The sequence below is a fragment of the Asterias amurensis genome, chromosome 22, assembly GCF_032118995.1.
Source record: "Asterias amurensis chromosome 22, ASM3211899v1".
NCBI lineage: Eukaryota > Metazoa > Echinodermata > Asteroidea > Forcipulatida > Asteriidae > Asterias > Asterias amurensis.
In genome coordinates, this window is record NC_092669.1 from 2,358,135 (window position 1) to 2,386,134 (window position 28,000).

Genomic DNA, 28,000 nt, shown 5'->3' on the forward strand with positions numbered 1-28,000 from the left:
TAGTAAACAGCGTGGTTGCGTTAATAAACTGAGCGCTTGACGCGCCTGCAAGCTTAAATGCAATTTGCCCGTAAAGATGGCGTCTATTGCAACTTATCTATACTGCGGCAAGGCAAGCGCCATAAACGGGGCCTATAGGTAATACGTGCATATAGTCACGAAATCATTATTTAAAACAGTTTGCCGTTAATAATCTCGACCGCAAAACAAGTGTTGGTCTATTCGTCACCACACGAGCAGCAAATTAACTTATACCTGTTTGCGTAGCTGCCTGACTTTTAGTGTGTGTCTATTGATAAATAAGATTTAAATAAAAACGTGCATGCATTGTGTTAGCCTTGCACCATGGTTAGACAGACTTTCAACCTTTTAAAGTTTATTTCCTTAAAAGGTCGAGTCGTTTTATAAGCATTTCGAGTAGGCGGGCTCATCTGGCGAAGAGCCTAGTACAAGTCTAAACCACAATCACCATAACCTGGATTTGTTTGAACTGTCAATGTATTTAGCATGGGGGAAGCAAATTAACGACCATGGTACACTATTTTGATATCCGAGATTTGCATAATTCTCAACGCTCTTTCGAGCCAAATTAGAAGAGAGAAGACAATAAAGAAATTTCAATTTTAGATGTGGGGGAACTTTGGAGTTACTCCAGGGGAAAACCCAGGCAGTCAATTGGGAACTGAAAGCCAGTGCACCACGCCATTGAGGTAGTTTCAATATATTCGACGGTTCAATCAGTATGATCTGATTGTCTTCAGGAAAAAAGCTTCGGCCTAGTTATATGATGAAATTATGAAATTATGAATTAAAACACAAGCCACTAAACGCATTTTTTTTTTTTTATAGAATGATCATATGGAAATAAACCCAACCTGCTTAGTTGACGTTTCAATCAGTATGCTCTGACTGTCTTCAGGAGAAAAGCTCATACGCAATTAGGAACTAAAACACATGGCTTTTCAAAATCAAAATTAAGCGTAAGTCAGAAACTTTATATGTATTTCGCAATAATATATATATACGGAAATGAACACAACCTGCTAAGCAAGTTGGTTAAGCACATTCTTACCTTCAACTAGTTATCTTATCAGTCTCCATTGCGTGAGTCAAAGTATGAAAGAAGAAAATGAACAAGTATATGCCCTGTGTGGGTTGAATGAAGCGACCGAGATGTTAAGGCTTGAGAGCAAGACTAAAGACACTGGTGTTACATGAGTTGTAGACGCGACCGAAGTGAGCGTCAAGTCAGTACAAAGGTTGTTTTATATCTACCCATCAATGTTTATTAGCCTTTTGGCTTTCAAACACCCGCAAGTCACCGCCACGCTGATGTGGTCACTGTTCTTGAAAGGGATTAGCGACACAAGCGAAGACCAATCAAAGGCGTCCACGCTACTTTTAAAAGCACACATTGGTCCACTCGGGAATACGGAGTCTCCACGTGAGTGACTCTTTACAATATTTTTGCTGACAATTGAGATATTGTTTGGTGCAAACATCAATCAAAAGGCATTATTGACAGTGCTATAACATGAACTACCCTATATATGTACACAATAGGGAAAGGGTACTTAAATATTATTAATTTGATTGTTGTCACGTCATGGTCACACGAGGTTTAACTGTTACGGGCAACTTGGAGGCAACAATCTACATTGCATGCTACAAGACCACGCTGGTAGCACGGGTCCTTTCTCTATGATAGCACATGAGCATTTTGCAAGAGAAGTCCTTACTTCTTATACGATCCCAAGAAAATTATGAGAATGGATTCTCTCCTTGGAGATTGCTTGGAATTGGTTGCCTGTAAATTGCCTCTCTACATTACTGTTTACTCAATACTTCCATGAGTCCCGTGTAAAACTAACTTAGACGGGATTCGAACCCGGGCCCAATTTCATAGAGCTGCTAAGCACAAAAATTTCTTCCTTGATAAAAACAGGGGAACCAGCCAAATTTCCATGTGATTTTCAGGATAAGCAAACAACAGCTGAATACCAGTAACATGCAATATGTAACTAATGGAAATTTGGTTGGTACTCCTGTTTTCATCCTGTTTTCAAATTTCATGCAACTGCCAATCCTCCAGAGCTAAGTTTTCATCTGAAAGCTAACTGATTATAAAGTTCCCCCAGAGCTAATTGTTTCCATCTGAAAGCTTTACTGGTTATAAAGTTTATACCAGTACCAATCGTCGACAGAGCTATTTAAACTTTCCACCCGAAATCTCACTGATTCTTAATTTTATACCAATATAGCAAATAATACCCCAGAGCTATTATGAAAGATGAGTAATATTTTGTAATGTACTCAAAATGTTATGTTCTATACCGACTGTGAGAGCCGAAGAAAGAGGGATGCTGTGTAAAATTGTTTGACCAATATTGTGACCTGGGGTTATTGACTTCAAACGTTAGGTATTTTGGATGTCATGGACCCTGTTATAAATGGTGATAAATTGCCTAGAGGAACAAAGAAAACATTTCGTGGGGTTGAATGTACCCCTGCCGGCTATGTGGCTCTCTTGATGGTATTATATTACGCAAGTTAACTGTACTGCTGAGTTAAGAGGCATGATCAAGAATTTCCAAAGTGTTCAAATGTTTACAATAAATGTAAAGATTTCTTCAAATCATAAGTTGATAGTTGATAAGTAATAGACAGACCGGAATAATGATCAAACGGGTGGCTGTGCAAACGCAGAGTAATTGTTGGATGTCTTAGTAGAAAATTAACTAACTGTACTGCTGAGTTAAGAGGCATGATCAAGAATTTGCGAAGTTTTCAAATGTTTACAATAAAATGTAAAGATTTCTTAAAATCATTAGTTGATAATTAACACACAGACCGGAATAATGATCAACCAGGTGGCTGTACACTAGCAGAGTAATTGTTAAATGTCTCGTTAGAAAATTAACTGAACCGCTGAGTTGAAAAAGCATGATCAAGTCTCTTTCGCTCGAGAGCAAATTAGCAAGGGTGCGTTGCTAAATTGTATTTACCAAAGTAGCTCGTATGAAAGGTCAACTTGTTCTGCTTTCCAAGTTCTCTTGCAAAACCTTTAAAAAACATCGCAGCTACATTTTTACAACCATGCTAAATTTAAGCAAGGGACCCCAGTTAAACTGATGTCGTGTGAATAGCACTTTAGAATCAGTTCGCTTTCACAGATGGAACTGTCTACCCGTGGATTAGTTTACTCTGCTATAAAAATATTTGTGAGCTTTCTAACAGATTTAACCATTCACCATGATTTAACTTTACAGTTATTTATTCTCTGTTACCAAACCTAAACCCTGTATTTCTCCATAACCAAGCTATTGAGCGATTTCACCAGTTTATAATCACATCATGATTTGCTTCACCGGGTCACAAACTGGTCTTTTGTTCGCGGCAGATACAAGACGTTAAAGAGGTCTAAACTCCGCCTCATTATAATGGTTGAGCGAGGTCACTTCAAAGAATCGTCTGGTTTCCAAACTTACAGGTTATCCTGGGTCACAATATTGATGAAAAGCTTCAATCCCATAAGCTAATGATGCGTATACAATTTTAAGTTAATAACGGATGATGAGCAGCCTAAACCTTTACCATGCATGATACTTCAAGGAGGCAACGAAGGCGATTGATTGCCTTCGTGCCCTTGAAATGTTCCAGTAAAAATTCACAGGTTCCTCATAGGGTGCCATTTACAAAGGAGAAAATGCCTTGGTGCCTCTTGCCCTTAAAAAAAACGAAGCACACAATAATGCCGCCTTAATCCCCACACCGTTTCTTCATGGTTTCTTATAGAGAAAAAGAAAAAATGAATTGGGATAAGATGACCTTGCTGGTAATAATCTGCCCACAAACTTTGTGATGATTAACATTGTGGTATCCAAAAAAGGAATAACATTCAATTGAAATCAATTCAATATTGGCTTATTATATATATTTTTTTTACATACACCACCAGAAACCAAACAGAAAAGGGAAAACAAAGGGTTTATCGGAGGATCTTAACTACAGGGACAAAGAGAAGGAACAAAAGATGTCCCCACACAGGGATGCGACAAATAGAATGTGTGTGTTATGAATACTCCCCCCCCCCCCCAATCACATCGAACCCGTTCTCACTACGTTCTAAAAACTGTAGTCTAGGTGCAAGACGTTGCTATTCACACTACCACTCAACTATCGCGATCCCTCGCTCGCTCCATCCTCGCCGCCATACCGTCTTGCAACCAGACGGAAAACAGTGAGAACGAGTTCGGTGTGCGATGGGGGGTATTAGTGTGAATCTTCGAATCTCCGTGTGAACGGGTCGCGATCTGCAGAATCTCCGTGTGAACTGGATGTGAGTTTAATACAAAGCGCTTATCTGTGATTGTGTGTTTACCTTTTTACTGGGTGAGTCCGGTAGACTAGGGCCCAATTTCATAGCGCTGCTTAACGGTAAGCAAATTTGCTTAATCCTTAGCATATTTCACAGGTTAGCAGAAAAAATGGGCGGCCATATTGCGTGCGTGGTACCGTGGATTTTCATTGTGACGTCATTCGTTTTCGTACCTAAGCACCGGAAGGTTATCATGCTTTTTCGTGTGCTTACGATTAGCAGCGCTATAAATTAAAAATCGCACAGTAAGCAAAAAATCGGCCGCTAAGCAGCGCTATAGAATTTAGCCCTGGGCGGGAAGAAGGTCAAAACAATCTTGGCGACAAGGGACAAACCCATTTCCTTATTGGTGCAGTCTTTCGACCAACAGAATCTTGAAACAAATTACGCGATTTAATTAGTTTGAATTTTAGACAGTATAGTGGTATAGGCCTATAGTGGTATAGGCCAAATTAATATCCTTGTATGAGTTACACGCAGTGCATTTATTGCACAAAATAAATGAACATTGTCTGAAGCCATGGTGGTTACGTTTTTAAATATCAACCAAAAGTTTACAGTCAAAACGTGCCAATGGAAGATGATAACATCAATCGAGTTTGAGGCGAGAGGTGCGCAATAGCAATGCAGTTGCTGAAAAAAATGAAAAACCAACTCTAGTTTGTTTGTCCATTAAAAAAGTCTCAAAAGCCGCATAAAACCCTAAAAAATATAAAGTATACTTAATTTTCCTGAAACCCGTCCAAGCAAAACGAAATTAAGTTGTTTTCGTGGTGTTTGGGCGCTGTTCAACAAAACATTTGAAAAGCATCACTCGCCAGCATTTTACGAAAGTCAAACGTTTACAACATAATTCACCCACAGCCATAAATAGAGTTATAAACTTAATAAGCAAAACGAAATTAAGTTCATGCAATTGTTGTTTTCGTGGTGTTTTGGTCGCCAGTCAACAAAATATTTGAAAAGAAACACTCACCAGCCTTATAAGATTCATCAAATGCGCATAATTCATCACAGCTAATAGAATTATAAACCGGATAGTCTACCTGTCAGATTCAGAATTATAATCCTTTATCATTGTAGCGATCTTTGCCCGAGGGTTCATTTTTTGTGCCGTTTGTTGAGATTCATTGAAAGTTATTATAAGAGTTCTACCTAACAAAATATCAAACAAGTTAAAGGTACTATAGACACCATTGGTTGCTAAGTCAAAATATTTTGTTGTGGCGTAAAAGCAACCTTGGTAACAAGCAATGGCGAGCTGTTGATAGTACAACACATTGTGAGAAACAGCTCCCTCTGAAGTAACGTTTAAGGAAGAAGTAATTTCTCGCTAGATTATTTGAATTGAATAAAAAAAACTCAGCTGAGGTCTCGAATTCAGTTAGCATCTGAAAAGACACAAAGTAATGCAACAAGGATGTATTTTCTCCCATTATTCTCTTGCGACTGCGACGACCAATTGAGTTAAAAGAGTTCACATGTTATGGACGGGCTGTTTGTTTTTAAACACAATTCAAAATTAGAAAATACATTCCTTAAACAGTAAACCCAAGAACGCTGTCGTCATTTTGCTATTTTATACAGATATGATACACCAAGTGAGAATACTGGTCTTTGACAATATACCCGAAAAGCGTCCATCAGCAGCCGATTTCACGAAACGCATAGGATTAATCCTAACTCGAGTTAGGACGAGTAACCCGTCCTAACTTAGGATGGGTTCAATGCGTCCTACGTACTTGGATATGGAACTGAACCCGTCCTAAGCCCTAAGATGAATCCTAAGTTAGGAAGAGTTTAGTTAAAGCCATTGGACCCTTTCGGTAAACAGTGTTGTCCAAGGCCCACACTTTGTGTACCACAACTTCTATATCAAATAACAAACCTGTGAAAATTTAGGCTCAATCGGTCATCGGAGTCGGGAGAAAACAACGGAAAAACCCACCCTTGTTTCCGCGCGTTTCGCCGTGTCATGACATGTGTTTAAAATAAATCCGTAATTCTCGTTAACGAGAATTTATATTGTTTTGCTGTTTTCTCAAAAAGTAAAGCATTTCATGGAATAATATTTCAAGAGAAGTCTTTCACCATTGCCTTCTGTAAACCCTGTAAGTTATTTGTAAATCTGTGAACTTTTATTTATTTTTTTCTGAGCCGAAAGGGTCCAATGGCTTTAAATCGACGGCAGTGCCTTTAAGCCCAGCTGAGTGTGGTTTCGTTTTTGTTACCGACAAGCATGAACTTAAAATATAATCCGCCATGCACAACAATGGATGCCATTGTTTCGGCTGAGTATAGGGGTTCTTTTCATAAAATAAATGGACTGTAAGTGAACCCTTTCATATATTTTTTGTACGAGTTGTATTCACTTGTAATATTAATATTTCCTGGTCACAGTACTTTCTGTTGTTATTTTTATGGACTTTATACAAGTAAGTTTGACTCCCGGGTTGTGGGTTGTTATTTATACCCGCCCTATTTTTCAAGGAATTACACAAAGTTTAAACCCAACCGGTAAACAAGACAACATCAAATATGAAAACCTTTGTCGAGAAGCGACATTATTAACGTTCTGATTTTAGTGGGGTCAGGGTTCTGTTTAATGCGTTTTGCACTCTGCTTTTTTTTTTTAAAGGGCATTGTCACCAAGGCATTTTCTCCTGAATAAAGTGCACCCTGTAAGGGAATTGTAAGTTGCTACTGGAGCATTTCAAGGGCACCAAGGCATCGACCAGGGGCATGGATGGGGCAATCGCCTTCGTTGCCTCCGTGAATTTTGAGCTAGTCCTAAAGATAATCAGGCCTGGGTCACAGGACTCTCTAGGAGTTACTAAAGCTCATTGTTATAGTTCTTTTAAAGACAGTGGACACCATTGGTAATTGTCAAAGACTACCCTTCACAGTGGTGTACCTCAATATTAACATAGGCCTATGCATAAAATAATAAACCGGTGAAAATTTGAGCTCAATCTGCCGTCGAAGTTGCGAGATAATAATGAAAGAAAAAACACCATTGTCACAAGAAGTTGTGTGCTTTCAGATGCTCAAAATCAAATTAGTGGAAAGTTGCTTCTTTCTCGTAAACTACATTACTTCAGAGGGAGCCGTTTCTCACAATGTTTTGTACTATTAACCTCTCCCCATTACTCGCTAATAATTATTTTGAGTAAATACCAATAGTGTCCACAGCCTTTAAGTTTAGATGAGTAACTCGTCCTAACTCGAGATATCGATACTATTCTTTACTCTTTAGTGAAATTCACCCTGTGCACGTCGTAACAGAACCATTGTGAAAGGGTAGGCTGCGGGTAAAACCCGGTGTTTCTGGTTCACACAGCAAGCACCATTTTGTTTACAGATTTCCCCAGGCTTGTGAGCTAGGTTCAAAACAAAATCTCTAGTTCTTCACAATTTCAATAGGCGTGTCTCCTCATATCAGTTAAAAAAAAACCAAGAAAACACCGAAGTACCAAAAACTCAGAACACTTGTTTTGGAAGAGTAGGGCTTCCCCCGGTGTTTCTGGTTCACGTAACAAAACCAAGCACACTTGTTTACGGGACCAATTTCATAGAGCTGCTTAAGCAAAAAATTTGCTTGAGCACAAAAATAGCTCGCTTGTTTTACACATGTTACTGGCCAAAATTTCATGCCATATACATTGATTGTGACTGGTATTTAGCTGTTGTTTACTTAGCATAACAATTGAGTGGAGTCTTAGCAGGTAATTTAATTTTACTAAGCAATGATTTTTTTGCTTAAGCAAAATTTTGTGCTTAAGCAGCTCTATGAAATTGGGCCCAGATCTTCTCAGGCTTGTGAGCTAAGTTCAAAACAAAAACACCAGTTCCTCACAATTCCAATAGGCGTGTCTCCTCTCCTGACAGTATAAACAAACAAAAAACAAAAAAAAAACAAGTACCAATGAAAACCCTTTTCACACGGCGGTCAAAAGCAACCTCCGGAACCGAAAGCCGTGCGACAAACAATCGAACCCGTCTCTGTTGTCCGTAAAACCATGGAGTCCTCAATGGTAAAACTATAAAAAGAAAAGCATTTGCACGAAGACGTTTACTTGTCGTCTTTATAACCCTTGCGCTGGGCGGCTGTGCTATCAAACGAGTGTGATAAGTCAATACACGTACATTAGTCAAACAAATGTAAGCCAACCCACAAATTGGTTTCTTTAGTGGTAAAATGAAGTGCCCTGTAAGCGACCTAATTGAGGTGGCTTTCTTGTTGTTCACGGATACCAGACTATGAGGGAAACATGCCTTCAATGACAATAAGATTCTGGAAACCTCATACAAAATCTTTGAATCATCATACCACCAACTTGAGTTGACCATTAGACGAAACTTTATGGCTATTTATAACAGTTAAGCGAGAGGTATCGATGTCTTCAGCCGACACCTTCTCGGGAGTCTCTGATGGTCATCTTCCACAACCCCGTCAACGCTATTCGAATGTACCGGGTCGACAGGGGTCGACCCATGCAGGGCAGCTAGACGAACGCACCCACAGAGAAAGGTCTATTTGTGTGCTTGTATCATCCGGGCAAAACCGGGCTCATATCGTCCAAAAAATCTTCTTTACAATTCCTCAAGTTCCACTTCCATTGCGGATCTCTTTCATTCAATAGCTGGGTCCCAAAGTTTGGAGCACTCGTTCCATTGACACTGACTCCCCATCTCTCACTATTGTCAAAAAGCATGATACACACTTGGGACTTTGTCAACGACACTCCAGATTCATGTTCGGCCCTTAAGGCCAAATGGGGAAAAAAACATGTTTAGCGTTCCCAATCTGTTCCTTGTTAGAGGCCGCCTTCTTTTATTTTCTATTGTTTTGTAAACGAAACAACCAACAAAAACAAACAACGTTTAAGACGAAAGTAACCTTTTTTTCATCCCAGCCGGTTGTCTAAAAAAGATTTGTCGGCCAGCAATAAAAAAAAAAAAAAACTTCCTTTTTCCAAAAGATCGACGCTAAACATGATTTTGTTTTTGGCTAAAAGCTCGATAAAAGCCATGTTTGCACATCTCATTGGGAGTTGAATAGAACAAACCATTACATCAAGAACCTTGCTTTAAGCCATACACATAATGAACGGATCCCAAACAGGTCGGAACTTCCCTTTAAAATCAATTTACCTTTTTTAAACATGTCTGTCCGTCTGTAAGAGAGGCTGAAACATCGCCTTTCCTTAGGGAGGACACGTTTAATGTGACCTCAAAAACGAACAATCGTCTAGAATGATGTGTGCCAATCTTCCACCAAAGAAGGGCGGTCGTAAACGAGAAGTTACGAGAGGTCATGAGCAATTAATCTGCAAAATTTGCATTACATGACAATGCAGGAAGAAACTCATGTGACAACCGAGTGTGAAAGCTTCATCAGTGCTCTGCCTTTCCTATTATAATAGGAATGTTGAATACTTAAGAGATAATTCTAGTACTAACAACAAATGTAACAGTTTAACGCCAAGGGGGACATTTTATTACTCATTGCTCCTTCAAGGGGGGGGGGAGCTTTTTGTTTACATTGGATGTAAGAAGGTTTAGACCTTTATATCACGCGGTAACCATCTTGGTCATGTTCCCTGTTTCCATTACAGCATCGAATGCCAACATTCATTGCGCAAACATGGCACCAGACTATTATTTCGTCCAGCCTCAGTTTGGTTACAATGAGTTGAAATGGAGTAAAATCAAGATGGCCACACCGTGATAAAGGTCTTTATAGCGTCCTTCTTCAGGGCATGCACACGAATGCATGGAAATGTACTTGACAATCTTAAGTGGTGGTCATTTTATTATGGGTCTTATCTCGCCGCTGTGGTGGTCGGACCACAAGGCTTTGCCCGTGGCTAGTCTTGGTCCCGGACGAAACTTATACTCGTAACGTAGCGTCACGTAACATTACGTAACATGATAACCAGACAGGGGGCGCTTTTCTTCTTGAATTCATTTCGACTGCCTGTCGCGGAAGCTGGGATGCAAACCAAGAATAGACTTGCGCAAAGCTAGCTACATCCTTACGACATCCCTAATCAATTAAGGGCAGCCCCACCTTAAAGTTGCCGTCCGATTTTAGGTAGTATCTCACATAGACAGTTTGAAAAGGCATGTACTACGTGTATAGTGGGAACGAGCGATCCCCAGGACTTTGAGCGTTCACATAAAAGCAAATTCGGGGACCGAAAGTTCCATAGACCCAGTGATGATATTGTAGGAATAGTTTGGTATTGATCAACTTGTTATCCGTGACAGGGAGACCGACGGATGTATTTCCAAAGCACAGTTGGAACTAGTGTGAAGTTCGTTAAAAGGTGACCAGTACTCAAACTGTTCGTTTATTTTGTCGACACCTTTTTAAGACCACCTCTAACACATAATGAACACAGAATGATTCAGACCCCTGAATACACCTAAGTCACCATGAGTAATTCGCCGGGGAGGAAACGAATCGGTCCTTTGCTGGTTTTTTCTTTGAGTACGGTCCATTTGTTGTATCAAGGACTCAGATAATTAATTGTCTTGTTGTGAATAGAAGAAAACCACGGTACCATTTCTAGCGACCTTTCCATTGCTGCGTCACAACCACAGTTTAGTGACTATACCAAGATTGGAAAACTATGGAAAGCACTATAATGCAAAGCAAAATAGGTAGTGCAGTTTGAAATAATGTTACACAAATATTGTTAAATTTGTTGGAAACAAAGCAACACCAATCATGAGACCTTGGTTTTAATGAAAGTTTGCAGATGTGTTGATCGGATTAACTTTACAGACTTTTTACGAAGTTTAAGATTCAAAGTTTTGCTAACATTCAGCCGTCCAAGCTATTCATAAAGGGCCAAGTTTCGTAAAGCCTGTAGTAAGCAAACAAACTTGCTAAGAACAGCAAACCTTTGCTTAGCAAAAATAGGTTATCAGCCAGAATACCATACAGTTACCGATGCTGCGACTGGTAGGGGCCGACACCACTCATATTTTGATTGGCCACGACATTTCAACTAAGCAGGAATTTATGCTTGACAGGTTTTTGAAATTGGGCCCAGAGCATTTGGTTTATCAATAATGGATAACGGGGCTATAGTTGTTATGGTTTATTTAACTTGCATTATTGGTTGGTGACAAGTCAAGTGAAAAGTCACGATGACGTAGACGTCATGGGGCGCCCTCAGTCGGGGGTCACAAGAGAGGTCAGGGCAGACCAGCACGGTCCGCTGCCTCAAAATAGTCTAGTTCAAACCTATAACTCGTCTCTAACCAACTCGTGTTCAAAATCAAACCAACTCGTACTCAAACCAACTCGTAATCAAACCAACTCGTTCTCAAACCAAATCATTCTTCAAACCAACTCGTCTCAGACCAACTCGTACTCAAACCAACTCGTCTCAAACCAACTCGTACTCAAACCGACTCTTACTCAAACCAACTCGTACCCAAACCAGCTCGTACTCAAACCAACTCGTCCTACGACCAACTCGTACTCAAACCAACTCGAACTTAAACCAACTCGTACTAAAAAAAAATCGTGCTCAGTAGGTCGTGGCAATTCGTACTACAGCCAACTCGTACTCAAACTTATTTGGGGTTACTATTATTAGCAATATACCATTATTTATTAATTGGGTCTATGAGGCATCAAAACGCCTTTACATGCCCTAACATGCCTGGTGTGGATTTCACAAAGGTAGTCCTAACTTGGCAATGCTAAGAGATGACCAGTAACTCATCCTAACTTAGGACTGGTCCTATCTCTTAGCATTGCCTAGGACTAGTCTTAAGTTAGGACTAACTTTGTGAAATCCACCCCTGATACTTCACGGAGGCAACGGAATGCGATCCTCCATGCCCAATAAATTTACAATTTCAGCATAGGGTGCCCATTGCTAAGGAGAAAATGCCCTGGTGCCCTTGCCCTTTAAAAAATGAAGCTACAGTCCCTGCCTTTATAAGGAGTCCGCATTAAGATAACCACAACCGTCAACTCATACATGTTACAATATTATTTAAACGGCCTCCAGTCGTAGTTAAACCAAACAATAGTTGTATTCAGACCTTTTTGAGTCATCATGACTGACTCGCCCTTTTCTTGGTAACATAATTCAATAGTTAATGTCAGAAGTTGTGTGGGTTCAAATTGCGGTTTGAACCCAATAAATAATATTCAAACTTCAATAATTTGTTAGAAGTCTATAATTAATAGGGATAGCCTTTAGTACCAGTCTCAAAATTGCGGTGACAGCTCAACTTTGCTTTGCTTTGTGGTCACCCCCAACTACTTTCCTTAAGTTTGTGAATAAAATTGCCTCTACTCGATTGAAAAATGCGACAGATGATTTCTAAGAGAGCACGTCGATACGTAAACAAAAAATTGGGTGTTGATTTCCAAACAGGTAGAGGTCCTACTTACTAATAGGACAAGCGTGAGTCAGGGGCTAGATCATCAAACAACCACAAAATATAGGTAGGCCCAAAGATTCAATAATGGACCAAATTAATGTCCGAATTATTGCGATCTGTGAACACGAACATCATCCTGACACAGACATGTCCATAGAAATATAAGTTGTAACATCTTTACGTTTTTACATCTATACATCGGTGTATTTACATCTACATCTATGTGAAAGCCTTTTCAGCTTCTAGACAAGGTGAGAAGACAATGAAGAAATTTCAGTTTTAGCAGTGGGAGGAACACCCCAGGGAAAACCCACGAAGTCAAGTAGTCTACAAAAAACTCATTCCACATGGTACCCCCGGTAGGATTCGAACCGAGAGAAGGAAGGCGAGGCAAGACACCAGTGCGGCACCCTGACTTTCTTTTGAGTATCATTGAAAAGAACAGCACTATCATTCATGTATTTTTATACAAAGTGATGTTTTCCCACTGCTACAAACCTTAGAGGAAGGATGTACAAACCCATAGCAAGGTCAAAAAACCAATCCCTCTAACGCAATACCAAACCCTATTGTAACATTACTATAATTATTCATAGGGATACCATTCATAGCATTGGCCTACGGTTAACTTAGTGTGGATGCTCTATGCATGCATGCATGCATCACGGAGGCAACGAGTGCGATTGCCTCGATGCCCTTGGTTACCTTGGTGCTCATGAAATGCTCCAAATAGACACTTAAAAATAATGTCCTCATAGAGGGTGACCTTTGCCAAGGAGAACATGCCTTAATGCCTCCCTTTCAAAAACGCAGCATAGGCCTCAGGTCTGACCACCCACACCAAACTCTCAATTAAAACATTCGAAACAGCCCTATCGTCTATAATTCCACATCCAATAATATAGTGTGTGGATGCTCTCCTTACAATACAATGTAACATGACACGTAGCTGAACTGTCAACAAACTGTTGTGCATAGAGAAGATCTGTGGCCATTGAGTATGGATCTGGGTAAGTTCTTATCCATGGAGAAGTATTTTTGAAATCAAAGAGGGAAAAAAACTTACCATGGGCAGGCAGACAAGGAGGGCGTAAACTGCCAAATAAGTTATCGCAGTCTCCGAGTCTGGAAACTCATGGGTCGTTCCGAGTTCGAGCTCCAATGATCACAGGCGGTGAGCTGTACTTGCTGGCAACTACTGTCAGACAGCGCAAGTTCCCCGGTTGAGTATTCTAAAGCAAGTAGGCCAGGTACGGGGGGCCCGTGTGGTGTTTTCTTTTGTCCTCCTGTGGGACGTGGACAGACAATCCAACGAGGACTGTCACAGTCTATAGACATGCGGCTGCGGCGAGGGGGGTTTCATCCCTTTGTGTTTATACGTCACAATAAACGTTGAATATTCATAGTCGAAGGGGCACTGTTGTGGTTCAGCGAGGTCGCGTTTGAGATGAGCGGCCACTGAGTAATAAACCAAGCATGACTAATGTGCACAACAACAATTAAGGGTAGGCCTACACTTTTGTTACACCAAAATGAACACCAGATAAAATTATTTCTTTCTTTCTTTCAGATCTTGTCTATCGACAAACTCAAGCACTTATCCATTGACGTAATTAATTGATATTGAGATAACTGTTATTACACTCGATGCTGAAAATGGTCACGAACATGTACCATCTTACGTAAGCCTCTATAGTGTATAGTGCCACGTTGCGTTACTGCTCTGATGTTCTTTAAAGTTTTGTTTCTTTCACATGGAAGTGTTTTTTCTATACTGGTAGTGATTTTCTTTTATAGTTGCCACCACATTTTACTAGGGAGGGCATCCATTGACACGAATGCCAGACAGTCAACTCGCCTCCAACAAAGTTGCCTCCTATTTTAGCGACTACTTTGCTAAGGGGAGACTTTGTATAGTCGGCAAATGAGGTTGGATGACTGGTTTCCAATGACACAGATAATAACGGTACACAAAACCATTATAGAGCTAGTTATACTCCAAACAGAGAAGCGTGGCACCAATCTACCCCTAACAGTGATCTGTTCTTGGTCACTGCACACACAAAAGGTACAGCGTGATTTCTGCTCCAGTGGTTTCTTTCTCTTTTTTGATTGTCCCCGGTGAGTCATGGTTGACTAAACAGCCAGTGATTTGAGGTAACGCCATGTGTGTCTCTACTTGTCATGTTCTTTTAAGAACTTGTCTTGCTTTTAAAGGAGGAAATGAGAAGAAACCGATCAACAGATAATTTTTCTCGAAATACAACGTTTACAATCAAAAATACAGCCTTCTCCCCTGACCTTTTTCGGACGAAAAACTTTTTTTGGAGTATTTTTGTCGCAAGAGGGCGCCACTTATAAAGTTGCGACCACTGACTGATCTCTAAACAAAAATAATAATAATCATTGGTTTTTTCGGAATTTTGTTTAACGCATGTTCGCCCCAAATAAGGCCAAAAGCCACCTTGGAATGGCGGGCTAACAAGATGATGATTATTTAATGTGAAAAGAACCCAGGGAAGTTGCTGAAGGTGGGAATTGATATATGTTGGATTGAGGGAAAAAAGGTGGGAATTGATATGTTGGATTGCTGGGCCCAATTTCATAGAGCTGCTAAGCACAACAATTTGCTTAGCATGAAATTTCTTCCTAGATAAAAACAGGATTACCAACTGCCACATGATTTTCAGGATGAGCAAACAACAGTAGAAATTTGGTTGGTAATCCTGTTTTTATCAAGGAAGAAATGTTATGCTTAGCACATTTTTATCGCCACTCATTTTTTTCCTTCCTTCATTCTATTTTTTTGTTAACGCCCTCACGCGCCCACACAAAATGAGCTTGCGCGACAGATTTTCCTCGCCACAATCTATTGTAATGCTGATGTCGACAGATATTCCTAAAGGATGAGGGCCGCGACAGAGTTTACTGAGTGAAATAAATTACTCATGTGTTGTGTGTAGAGTCAAGAATTCCTGACCGAACGTGAACGTTTTGCGAAGGTCTTTGAGCAATTTCCACGGACAGTTTGGAGAGAAAAGCTAAGACTTTCTTCGATTTGTTTCTTTCTTTGACAACATTGACTAGTGGTAAGTGACATTTAATACTTTTCCATAAAAACTAGTGACATTCGGTGTAATTAAGTTACGGAGTTGTGATATTTTTGGCATATTTTTTTCCCTTTCTGGGAGGGGCATACGATTTTACAAATTTAATTTATTTTGTGTTGTCACTTTTTGTACACTTACATAATCGATTACACGCAATCTGGTACGGAAGTCCAGTTCCCGGACAAAGTCCAACACTTTATTATTTTGTTTAATCATGATTTTTATTTATTCAGTCATTTCTTTCGTGTCAGTCATGTCAGTTCATCGTGTGAATAATGGGTAATGACAACTAACTAGATGTAGTTTTTTTTACAAATTTTAAAATTAAAACTAAATTTAGGATTTTATTTAGTTAGGCCTACCAAAAATGTGTTGGATTCGATTTCGAGTGAAAAGATAATTTTAAAATTTGGTAACTGGTTTGCATAGTCTCTCTAATAAGTTATAATATGATTATGTGTAACGTTTTCGTTTACGTTAACGTTGATCATGTTGATACTAGGCAGAATCCTTAACGTGAGGACATAAGGCCAAGGGTGCTTAAAGGAACACGTTGCCTTGGATCGGTCGAGTTGGTCTTTGAAAAGCGTTTGTTATAATATGCATATGGGTTGAAAGATGCTGTAAAAGTAGAATACAATGATCCACACAAACATGCCTCGAAATTGCACGGTTTTCCTTTTACCTCGTCGGCTAACACGGTCGGCCATTTATGGGAGTCAAATTTTTGACTCCCATAAATGGCCGACCGTGTTCGTTCGCACAGTAAAAGGAAAACCACGCAATTTCGAGGCAAACTTGTGTGGATCATTGTATTCTACTTTTAAATTATCTTTCCAACCATATGCATTTTATAACAAACGGTTACAAACGCTTTTTTATAGACCAACTCGTCCGATCCAAGGCAACGTGTTCCTTTAACTGTTGATGCAGTGCAGTTGATACACTGTTATTGTAGTTGTAAACATTATCAGACAGTTTTAGGCTATAATCTTATTTCATAATCAAAAATCTAGTAACATAGTATGCTAGATTGGCTGTTTATTTTTAATTTGAGGTGTTTACTTTCAGAAAACAAGTTGAAGTTGTGTAAACTACAATAAAGCCAGGCCCAAATAAATTGGCACCATCTGACCATGAATATATAAATATTATTATGAATCCCTTTTTGTAAATTGTTTCTTTACAGTGTTGTTGATTGTTTCAGTCTTTATCGTCACAATGGCCTCAACTGACAAGAACGATCAAGAGGTTGCTGAGATTGTGGTGAGTAAACGCTGCCCTCAATGTCTCGTAATCTTCATGTCATTTTATTTTCTTCCCCCCTAGCATTGAAGCCAGTCAGGGGAATACATGTAGGCTGTTACAATGTCTAATTGTTGTTGTTTATAGTAAGTGTTAGAGTGATTTAAAGCCATTGGACACTTTCTGAATAGAACAAAAATGAAAAGTTCACAGATTTACAAATAACTTACAGGGTTTACAGAAGGTAATGGTGAAAGACTTTCCTTGAAATATTCCATGAAATGCTTTACTTTTTGAGAAAACATTACCACAATTATCAATTCTCAATATCGAGAATAGTGGATTTATTGTAAACACATGTGGCATCAAGGCAATGACCAGGGCAATGGAAGCAGCCTGGCTGTTGTCTGCAAGTGTAATCAGGCGTGGCAAAGCTTGGGACATGGAGGCAATTGCCCCTGCTGTTTCTGGAACATTCATAGGGGCATCAAGGCAATGACCAGGGGAGGTAGCATCCGTTGTCTGCGTGTGTAATCAGGCCTGGCAAAGCTTGGGACATGGAGGCAATTGCCCCTGCAGCTGTTGAAGACTAGACTCTAACCAAGTGTCTTGTTATAATAAAGTGGTTTAAAGACAGTGGACACTATTGGTAATTATAATAATAATATAAATAATGAATGGCACTTATATAGCGCTTCACACAACAGTCCCGAAGCGCTTTACAAAAATTAATGAGTAAACAGGTAAGTTTTCAGCAGACTAGCCTTTACAGTTGGTGTATCTCAACATATGCATAAAATAACAAACCTGTGAAAATTTGAGCTCAATCGGTCATCGAAGTTGCAATATAATAATGAAAGAAAAATAACCCTTGTCACACGAAGTTGTGTGCGTTTTAGATTTCGAGACCTCAAGTTCTAAATCTGAGGTCTCGAAATCAAATTTGTGGAAAATTACTTCTTTCTCGAAAACTATGGCACTTCAGAGGGAGCCGTTTCTCACAATGTTTTATACCATCAAGCTCTCCCCATTACTCGTCACCAAGAAAGGTTTTATGCCAATAATTATTTTGAGTAATTACCAATAGTGTCCACTGCCTTTAACAACGTCCACATCTGATACCCACTGTCAAAACAAACTGACTGCTACAACATGCAAGGGGCCAGTCTCAAACCACGGCTTGAGCTCAGGCTCCAGGCTCTGTCTGCTGATGTTCAAACCACCACAATGTTCCTGAAGGCCAGTTTTCCATTGCTGCATTTCCTCATCGTACGCAGCGCACGGAGCCTTAAAGGAACATTACGGAATTGGTTTTGCTAGCAAAAAAGTTGTTGGCAGTGTAAGCACTTTATGTTAACAATCCACCATTACAAAAACTGACAAACCTGTAGAAGTTTGAAATCGATCGCAAGGCCATCTGGGTCATGAGAGAATAGTGGAAAACTGATTAAAAATTTTGCTTTGCATCGATGCCATTTGAAGCAAAAATGAACAAAACGCTCACTGAGCGATAAATTCAAAATGCGTCATTACATTATTTGTTGGTCATCAAATATGAAATTTCAGACAGAAATATGTCAAGGGATGTTTTCTACTATCATCATATCATTAGACAGTGTAATAGGTCTGTAGGTTATGTAAATATTTGTGATCTTCACGATTTTTGTTCATTACCAATTCTGTAACGTTCCTTTAAGTCGCGTTGGAGATGGAGCCTAAGCTCAGTGTTGCTCTCCCCCTTTTACTCAAAAAAAAAAAATGCTGAAGGCAGTAACTGTAGGGTGTACACGTATACGTTATGCATTGTATACAAACTAGATTGTACAATGTATTGTCAGTATTGTACCTGCCATTGTCTGCAAGGTGAATTGCACTGTACTTCATATTCATGTTTTGGAAAAACTCAATAATAGAAATTAAAATTCATAACATATAGCACCTTCACATACATGTACCATGTATGTGAGGGTGCAGATGTATGAGGATGCAATACAATGTACATCTAAACATTATTCTTAATTTTATAATTATTATATTCAAATTTTTAAACAGGACGTTTGTTAAAATAAAAGTGGCCTGTAGTACACTAGGGCTTAATAATAATAAACATTTCATAAAGCTTTAGGCAGTGAATGATGCAAATGAAATAATATGAAACTGAAAGCATAAAACATAAATAGCACACAATGTAGGCTCAATAAAACGTGTGTAGGCTAATCAATAAAAAGCCCCGTATTACACAACAGCTGACATTTTGATTGTTCAGATTGTGGCAACCATTCGGCTCAAAATTAAAGGGAAGTGCCAAATCTAACAACCACATCGAAACTGATAATTGATTATTGTGTTATCATCAATTGTATGTGACCCCTAACCCTGTCTCAACTATGGATTTAGAAATAGTGGTAGACCTACATGTACACATCAGTAGGCCTATAACAGTAAGCGTTACTTTTTGTTATTTATAGAGCTGCCTAAAAGCAGAAAATTTTGCTTACAAATTTTCTGCTCAAACGGTTAAATAGCAACAATTAGCAGGATTCCAGCAGGAGTGACCAATCTTGCAATGAAAAGGGTATTTTAGTTGACAATTGCCTCCATTCCCCTTTGTCATTGCCTTGGTGCCCTTGAAATGCTCTGCAGTAGAAGTTTCCTCATACATGTAGGGTGCCCTTTACCAAGGAGAAAATGCCTTGGTGCCCTTGCCCTTTCAAAATGAAGCACACAGGCCCTGTGTCCCATATCTGATACAATGCACAGTTAACTTACACATGTATTTTTTGAAAAATATTTTTTCATTTTAAAAGTAATTAACCACAAGGGAATCTGTCTTGTTAAATTTTTAATTAATTTTCGGTTAAAGGCACCTGACACTGTTGGAAATTACACAAACTAATTGCTAGCATTGACACACTTTGGTATTATGAAATGAAGAGCTGTTGATAGTAAAACAAACAAAAAATGTACGAAATGGCTGCCGTCTGCTCGACATTGTACATGTTCTACCCACAAATCTACACTTTCTTGTCCATTCTCTTTCTTATATTTGTTCACATTCTTGAGCAACCACCAAGAGGAGATATTGAAGACACAGACATGAGAAGAAAAAAAAACACTTGAAGAAAGGGTAAAGATAAACCAAGAACAGCACGTCTAGACTGGGAAAGTGAATGCTTGTAAAGGGAAGAAAGCCCTAATTTAATTCAGCATCTCAGATGCATAACTGTGGAACATCACAAGAAACAGGGCATCTACATTTTGTACAGTGTATGGAGCGAAGTACAAGTACTTTGGCAATGTACTGTGTACAAACTGGATGGATAAAATGGTTCCATAATGGTTTTCTGTTTAAATTGTTTTTGTTTTAAAGGATTCGGGTCCTTTTTCAAAATGTCCACAGATTTACATTAAACTTACAGGGTTTGAAGATAATGATAGTGGAAAGCTTCCCTTCAAATATTACTAATTAAGGTTGTGTAGTTTTTGAGATATGAGTTAAACAAGTCACAAAATAATTTTGGTCTCATGAGACCAAAATTATTTTAGCATGTAAAATCCCCTTTAACCAGTTATGATATTATACCAAAACCATAACTGGTTAATACGTTTTTACAAGAATAAACTGAGACGAAAATTTTTACTTTTACCCATTTGTCAAAAACTACAGCACCTCAATAAGTAAAATTTCAAGGGAAGATTTCTACTATCACAATCTTTAAACTGTGTAAGATTAATGTAAATCTGTGGACATAGTGTTTTTTGTTAGGAAAAAGTACCTGGACTCACTGTCTTGGAGATCAGTCGAATTGGTCCATGAGAAGCGTTTGAAACAGTTTGTTATAAATTGCATATATGATTCTAAGAAAGACATTTCAAAAGTAGAATATAATGAGCCAAATGTACCTCAAAAATGCGCAGTTTTCCTTTTACTTTGCGAACTAACACGGTAGGCCATTGTATGGAGTCAAAAACTTGACTCCACAAAATGAATATTCACATCTTAGTTTTTTTTTGTACATCAATTTACATTGGATTAAAGCAATCGAACAGTTCCAAAAACCAAAGGTATACTTCGCCTTTAAACTTAAAAAACATTTGTCTAATTGCTTTTTAAATTCTAAGTACATGTAGACCACGGATGGTTGATTAATTAGTTGAGAAATATAGGATAGACCATTAAAAGGTTTGTGCTTGAAATGTCAGCTCTCGGTTGATTGGAGATCCTGGATGATCAATCATGCACGTCAATTACTTTTAATAGATTAATGCATAAATTAACATAAATTTGCATAAATACCAGACCAACCTGACTGACAAATGGATCAATATTATTTACAGGCCAGTGTAGGGAGATCGATCAAAATTGTGAATTGATGCAGATTTTTATGAAAATTGTAATGCAAAATTTTCGTTACTGACTGTTATCTTGTTTTATACGTACCGGTAGTTGTCCATTGTACACACATTGTACACACACAATGTAGGCCTACATGATGCCTCTGGGAATATTCCATCTGCAGGCAATAGAAGCAATTGCCTCCCATTTTCGTGGCCATTGCCTTTGTGCCCCCCTTTCTATCTGGAGGCAACAGTTCTGTAAGTAATTTCCTCCATTCCCCTGGCCGTTGCCTTGGTGCCCCTCGTGGACTTATAAAATTTAGGAAAGACTGCCTTGCCCTTAAGATCTGGGCGTGTAATCAAGAAAGATGGAGTAAGGGGCACCAAGGCAACAGACCATGGGCATGGAGGCAGTTTCCTTTAGTGCCTCCATGAAGTATAAAGCTTGTTATAAATGTACATGGATAACATGTAGTTTAAAGGGTTCGCCCATAACTTTTTCAGTGACTACATGTACATGTAGCCAGCAATCCCCAGGCATGACCAGTTTTAGCTTGTAATTTCAGTGGTCTGCCACCTTATGCGCTAATCCACAATCCATAATTAATACAGGGATGACAACAACAATGAACTAGCCAGCAGGACCACTGAGAGAGAATTTTGACTGGTCCTCAATAGGAGACTTTGGAACACTAGGTGGCAGCAGACTTAATAGGTAAAATGACCAATGTTTACGTAGTTCTGAGCATGCGCACATTACAGAGAACAATGGATTTTACCTGGTAAGTCTGCTGCCACCAAGTGTCCCGAAAGTCTCCTATTGGTTTTTTAAAAACTAGCATTTGGCCAGCGGCCCACTGTTTAGAGTCAACGCTTGTCCTCTTCCCCTTTTTTTGTTCAAGAGATGCTGTGCTCTTTTGGTTCTTGCGTGCCATTTTTCGTCGGCTGTTTATTTTAAATTTTATGCTCTGTTTATCATATCTACCAAAGTATATATTATAAAATAGCTCCACGCTTTCTGTTTCCGTTTCAGTTTCAGTTTTTCAGTGTGTGTGTGTGTGCAGTACATTGTACATAATTGCATGGACTAACATAAAATACGGACTCATGCTGGTAAATTATTTGTGCGGTTGTCGTATAAATTGATGCGTCAAGTCCACTTAACGTAATAGTCCGTCAAGTGAATTCCTGCATTATTTAATAATGCTATGTTTTTTACTGGACTTGGCGTTCTATAAAATTGCTTTATATTGGTTTTGCATTGTATAATGTCGATAAAGCAGTCAGTCATTTAGCATCCCTGGATGTTTTTTAGAAGAAAAAAAAAATTAAGTTAAAAAGTAAACATTTGAACCACCTAGCAAGTCAAGCGGTAAATTATTAATGGTGATTGGTACATTTTTATATTTGGGGTGTTTTTTAAAAACATGTGTGAGCAATGCAATTTCTTCTTTTGGAGATCAATTAAATTGTCTTACATGTATGTCTTACATAATGTCTTATGACATGTATGAGTAAATGTGGTAAGATGTTCAGTATTACACAATGTGTATGTTAAGAATGTTTAGAGTTTGAAATTTTACGTGGAGATACAATGTACAATCTAGTAAAGTTTGTGATAACACTGTACCATGAGTATTTGAAACTGTGCATGGTGGAGATTATCATTCTAGTAATTTCGTAGGAGAGTGCTCGTGGGGGCCAGCGGAGCTCCGTCCCTCACGAGCCTGCACGGAAGACGCAGTCCGTTATTAAAGCATGACCGAGATGGCGGGCAGGCCCTTGTCCTGCTGGGTTGGGGGCCTGGGACATAAAGACCTTTATCACGCTGTCACCATCTTGGACATATTCCCTGTTTCCAATAACAGTAATGAATACTAACATTCATTGCGCATGGCACCAGACTGTTATTTCGTCCAGCCTCAGTTTGGCGCAACGAGTTGGAATGGAGTAAAAACAAAATGACCAGAGTGGTATCCAAATATTGTTGGCAAAAAAAAAAAACCATTCTGTTTCTTAGAAACATTAACTTGTGGATTGCGATCTGTTTTTTTGCAAATTCTTTCACTTAAGGACATTTTGATTATCACGGATATGAAACTGCTCTTAACGACCTTGTACAGTTGTAGAAATGTAAGGGAGCCCAGTTGTGTATACAAAACATTAAATTAATGTATGCATTTTCTTTTGATCAAAATCAATTAAATTATATGACAAGTTTGCCTGCGCTCGGTGCCGCACGATTCATCTGGCTAATAAGAGAATTCGTAGCCAGCAAATGTTACTAATGGATTCAAAATGCCTGGATGGAATTTAATTAATATCCTTGACTTTGCATTTGACTTTGCTGGTGAAATCCAAAGGAATTAATAGTCATGGATCGGATTGTTGTATTGCACTTGCGTACTGGTCCCAGTACTGTGTTTAAAGGAACACGTTGCCTTGGATCGGACGAGTTGGTCAAAACAAAAGCGTTTGTAACCGTTTTTTATAAAATGCATATGGTTGGAAAGATGTTTTAAAAGTAGAATACAATGATCCACACAAGTTTGCCTCGAAATTGCGTGGTTTTCCTTCTACTGTGCGAACTAACATGGTCGGCCATTTATGGGGGTCAAAATTTTGACCCCCATAAATGGCCGACGTGTTAGTCGACGAGGTAAAAGGAAGAATTTTGGAAAACCACGCAATTTCGAGGCATGTTTGTGTGGATCATTGTATTTTACTTTTACAACATCTTTCTACCCATATGTATTTTATAAAAACGGTTACAAACGCTTTTCAAAGACCAACTCGACCGATCCAAGGCAACGTGTTCCTTTAAATATGTCCCTTGTGTTGCAGCATGCAGTAATAGACGCCTTAATAAATGCCTGGCGCATAAATTTATCTCTGGAGTCAACAGACCCATATGTTTTTGCTGTCTGGTGATGTCAGTTTCCAAATGTTATTTTGGTTAATCAAAACTTGGTTTAATTAACCATACATGTACGGCAAAGATATTTGCCATTTATGGTATGACTGTCATTCAAAACAAAACCATTTGAACCATTCACTGCTATAGAAATTGCAAAGGTTGTGGGTACGAATCCCATCCGAGTAATATGCCTGTGATTTTTTTTTTTTCACTGAACTCGGGTGAGTACTGAGTATACAGTGCTAACACACATTACATGTATGGGTAAAAAAACAAAATTAATATTGAATTATTCATACTTGAATTTGAGCTTATCCTGCCGCATAAATTTATTTTTGGACACACAATGTTGGGAGTGTACAGACCGTTTGTTTTTGCTATCTGGTGGTGTCACCACTTTCTCTTTCACCACTTGTTTTCATTCACTATGACAAGGATATTTTGTGAGCTCTCTGCCATTTAAAGGCAGTGGAGACTATTGGTAATTGTCAAAGACTAGCCTTCACAGTTGGTGTATCTCAACATATGCATAAAATAACTAACCTGTTAAAATTTGAGCTCAATTGGTCATTGAACTTGCGAGATAATGAAAGAAAAAAAACACCCTTGTCACACGAAGTTGTGTGCGTTTAGATGGTTGATTTCGAGACCTCAAGTTCTAAATCTGAGGTCTCGAAATCAAATTTGTGAAAAATTACTTCTTTCTCGAAAACTATGGCACTTCAGAGGGAGCCGTTTCTCACAATGTTTTATACCATCAACCTCTCCCCATTACTCGTTACCAAGAAAGGTTTTATGCTGATAATTATTTTGAGTAATTACCAATAGTGTCCACTGCCTTTAAAATACTGGCATTTTCATTTGAATCGAAAACATTTCAACCATTCACTGCTTTTTGAATTATTCATACCGATCTCCATTAATCATGCGGATCTCCATATGCATGACTTGTGCCATTCATACTCAACACCATGCCTGTACATGTTTCGTTTTTGAAAGGGCAAGGGCACCAAGGCATTTACTTGGTAGATGTAAGGGCACCCTGTGAGGAAATTTTCTACTGCAGAGCATTTCAAGGGCATCACGGCAATGACCTGCTGTCGATTTCACCAAACTCTTCTTAACTTAGGATTAATCTTATGACTTACGATGGGTTCAGTTTTCGTATCCAAATACGTAGGACGCATTGAACCCATCCTAAGTTAGAAAGGGTTACTCGTCCTAGCTAACTGGAGTTAGTTTCGTTTCGTGAAATCGGCTGCAGGGGGCATATAAATAAAGTTCAAAGAGGCTATCGCCTTGTTGCCTCTCTGAAGTATGAGGCCTGCAACATTACATGTACAATGTACCGTGTTTGTTCGTTATGTACAGGAACATGCACATTGTTCTATACCATGCACTCAATGTTGTGGTTGCCATATTGGTGTGTTAATCGATCAGCCAGGCGGGTATGCCGGTTAAAGGCTTTGTGTTTTTTCAGTCCAGACTTTATTATTTATTAAAGCTGAGATGATCAAATGAAAATTCAAATCATGCTTGTGATATAACCTTGTAGTAGTTCATCCATCATTCCAAACCACAGATGAGTTGAGCGGTCAGTTGGACATGGCTTGGACATGGCTTGGGCTTATCATTATAAAACATCCATCACTGCTTTAAAGGAACACGTTGCCTTGGATCGGACGAGTTGGTCTGTAAAAATGCGTTTGTAACCGTTTGTTATAAAATGCATATATGTTTAGAAAGATGTTTTAAAAGTAGAATACAATGATCCACACAAGTTTGCCTCGAACTTGCTTGGTTTTCCTTTTACTTTGTGAAATCACACGGTCGGCCATTTATGGGAGTCAAAAACTTGACTCCCATAAATGGCCGACTGTGATAGTCGACGAGGTAAAAGGAAAGTCACGCAATTTCGAGGCATGTTTGTGTAGATCATTGTATTCTACTTTTACAACATCTTTCTAACATGTCTAACCATATGCATTTTATAACAAACGGTCACAAACGCTTTTCAAAGACCAACTCGACCGATCAAAGGCAACGTGTTCCTTTAATTACCTCGTACTAACGATTTGCGTTGCCTTTTTGTTTTCCCCCCTTTATTATTTTGCATGGTTAATAATCCTGATGTCGTCATGGTGTCGCATTGCTTGGCATGGCTTCAATTAAAAAACCCGGTATTGTATGGTTTGCTGCCCCCTTTGTTAACATCTGGGTGAAATATTGTTTGCCTTCGTCTAAAAAAACACTCACCACTTTATTTCTGTCTCACTTGGGAAAATAAATAAACACACCACTGTTCTTGAAATTTCATTAACAACATTGTCTATTTTTTTTCTGGGTGAAATAACTGTTTGCCGTCTTTACAAAAAAAAAAAAAATTGTGTTGTTTGACTCGAAAAAAAAAAAAAAAAAACCACTGTTCTTAAAATTTCATTAACAACATTGTGGATTATTTCTCACTTTTCAAAATGAATTAATAACTTCACTTGAATTACTATCACCAACTCATTTTCAAAAATACTGTAAACAAAATTAAAATTCTGATAACTTGAACAAAAATGAACACCCACAATTGAAACGGTTTACTTTTTCACATAAATTACTTTTGGTTCTTGCCACTGCTTCCTTTCTTTTCGCATAAAATTATAATTTCTGGTTGTCATCCACTCACTGACTGAACAATCACGATGTTCATTGATAACTCAATTTTCAATTATTATTTTTTCGCACCGAAATAACCTGAACAAATACATTGTCCTAAACAACACGTTATTTTCTTGCGTGTGAAAATTTTATTTTCCTGACACAATTTAAATTGTTTTTCACTCTCTCGCTTGAAAAAAAAAAAAAAAAAAAAAACTTTGTGTGTCAAATTTCTTAATTAAATTTTCATATCTTGTTTTTATGTTCATTGCATCTTCGTCTTATTAATAACGACTGTGACTCTGATTCTGAATCTGAATACATTTATTAAATTTGTCTGTTGCCACTTTCTGTTTGCGATTGTATTTTGATCCGACACTTTGTCCACTTGACGACTAACAACTATTTACACTACGGTGACGTGCTCTTTAAAAAAAATTGTTTACTCAAAACAAACTTGGAATCTATACAATCCTCACCTTTGCCCTTTTCCAAAATGTTTGCTTTCATCTGATAATCATTTCATGCTAACCCTCGTCGTCGGACGCTCTTGAAAAAATCTTCACCACTGATCAATAATAATGACTGCTTCGTGACCCCGGGTTCCTACACGCTGAATTCATCGCTTATCTCATTTTCATCTCTCGTCGATATTTGTCTCTCGTTGATATTTGTTGATGAACTGTTGTCGGCCCTGAACACATAATTGAAACTAAACCTATCCCTGGAAATAACCCATGATTTCTCTTCAATGATACTAAATTTGTTTACTTCCAACCTAACTGATTTCCAAAATGGTCTGGCAAATTTATTTCATCTCTTGATGATATTTGTTGACAAAATGGTGTCCGCCCTAAACACATATTGTAACTTAACCTATCCCTTGAAATAACCCATGATTTCATTGCTACTAATTTTGTTCTTTTAACCCTACCTGATTTTCCTTGA

The 28,000-nt window shown here is 38.6% G+C and overlaps 2 protein-coding genes across 4 annotated transcripts in view; one reads left to right on the top strand and one right to left on the bottom strand.

Moving 5' to 3' along the window:
* Positions 1 to 14,094, bottom strand: part of LOC139953870 (four-jointed box protein 1-like) — a 28,923-nt gene extending 14,829 nt beyond the window's left edge. Inside the window, exon 1 of one of the 2 annotated variants that reach the window (XM_071953458.1) lies at positions 13,860 to 14,094. The gene's annotated coding sequence lies outside the window, so the exon portion shown is untranslated. Of the gene's footprint in view, positions 1 to 1,072; positions 1,220 to 13,859 lie in introns of those variants that run through there. The other variant, XM_071953459.1, reaches the window with a different exon arrangement.
* Positions 14,095 to 15,762: 1,668 nt separating this feature from the next.
* LOC139953746 (oxysterol-binding protein-related protein 8-like) overlaps positions 15,763 to 28,000 on the top strand; it is a 61,547-nt gene continuing 49,309 nt past the window's right edge. The window contains exons 1-2 of one of the 2 annotated variants that reach the window (XM_071953288.1): positions 15,763 to 15,882; positions 17,093 to 17,169. In XM_071953288.1, the coding sequence (XP_071809389.1) occupies positions 17,125 to 17,169 (45 nt within the window). In that variant the 5' untranslated portion in view covers positions 15,763 to 15,882; positions 17,093 to 17,124. The remainder of the gene's footprint in view (positions 15,883 to 17,092; positions 17,170 to 28,000) is intronic. The other variant, XM_071953292.1, reaches the window with a different exon arrangement.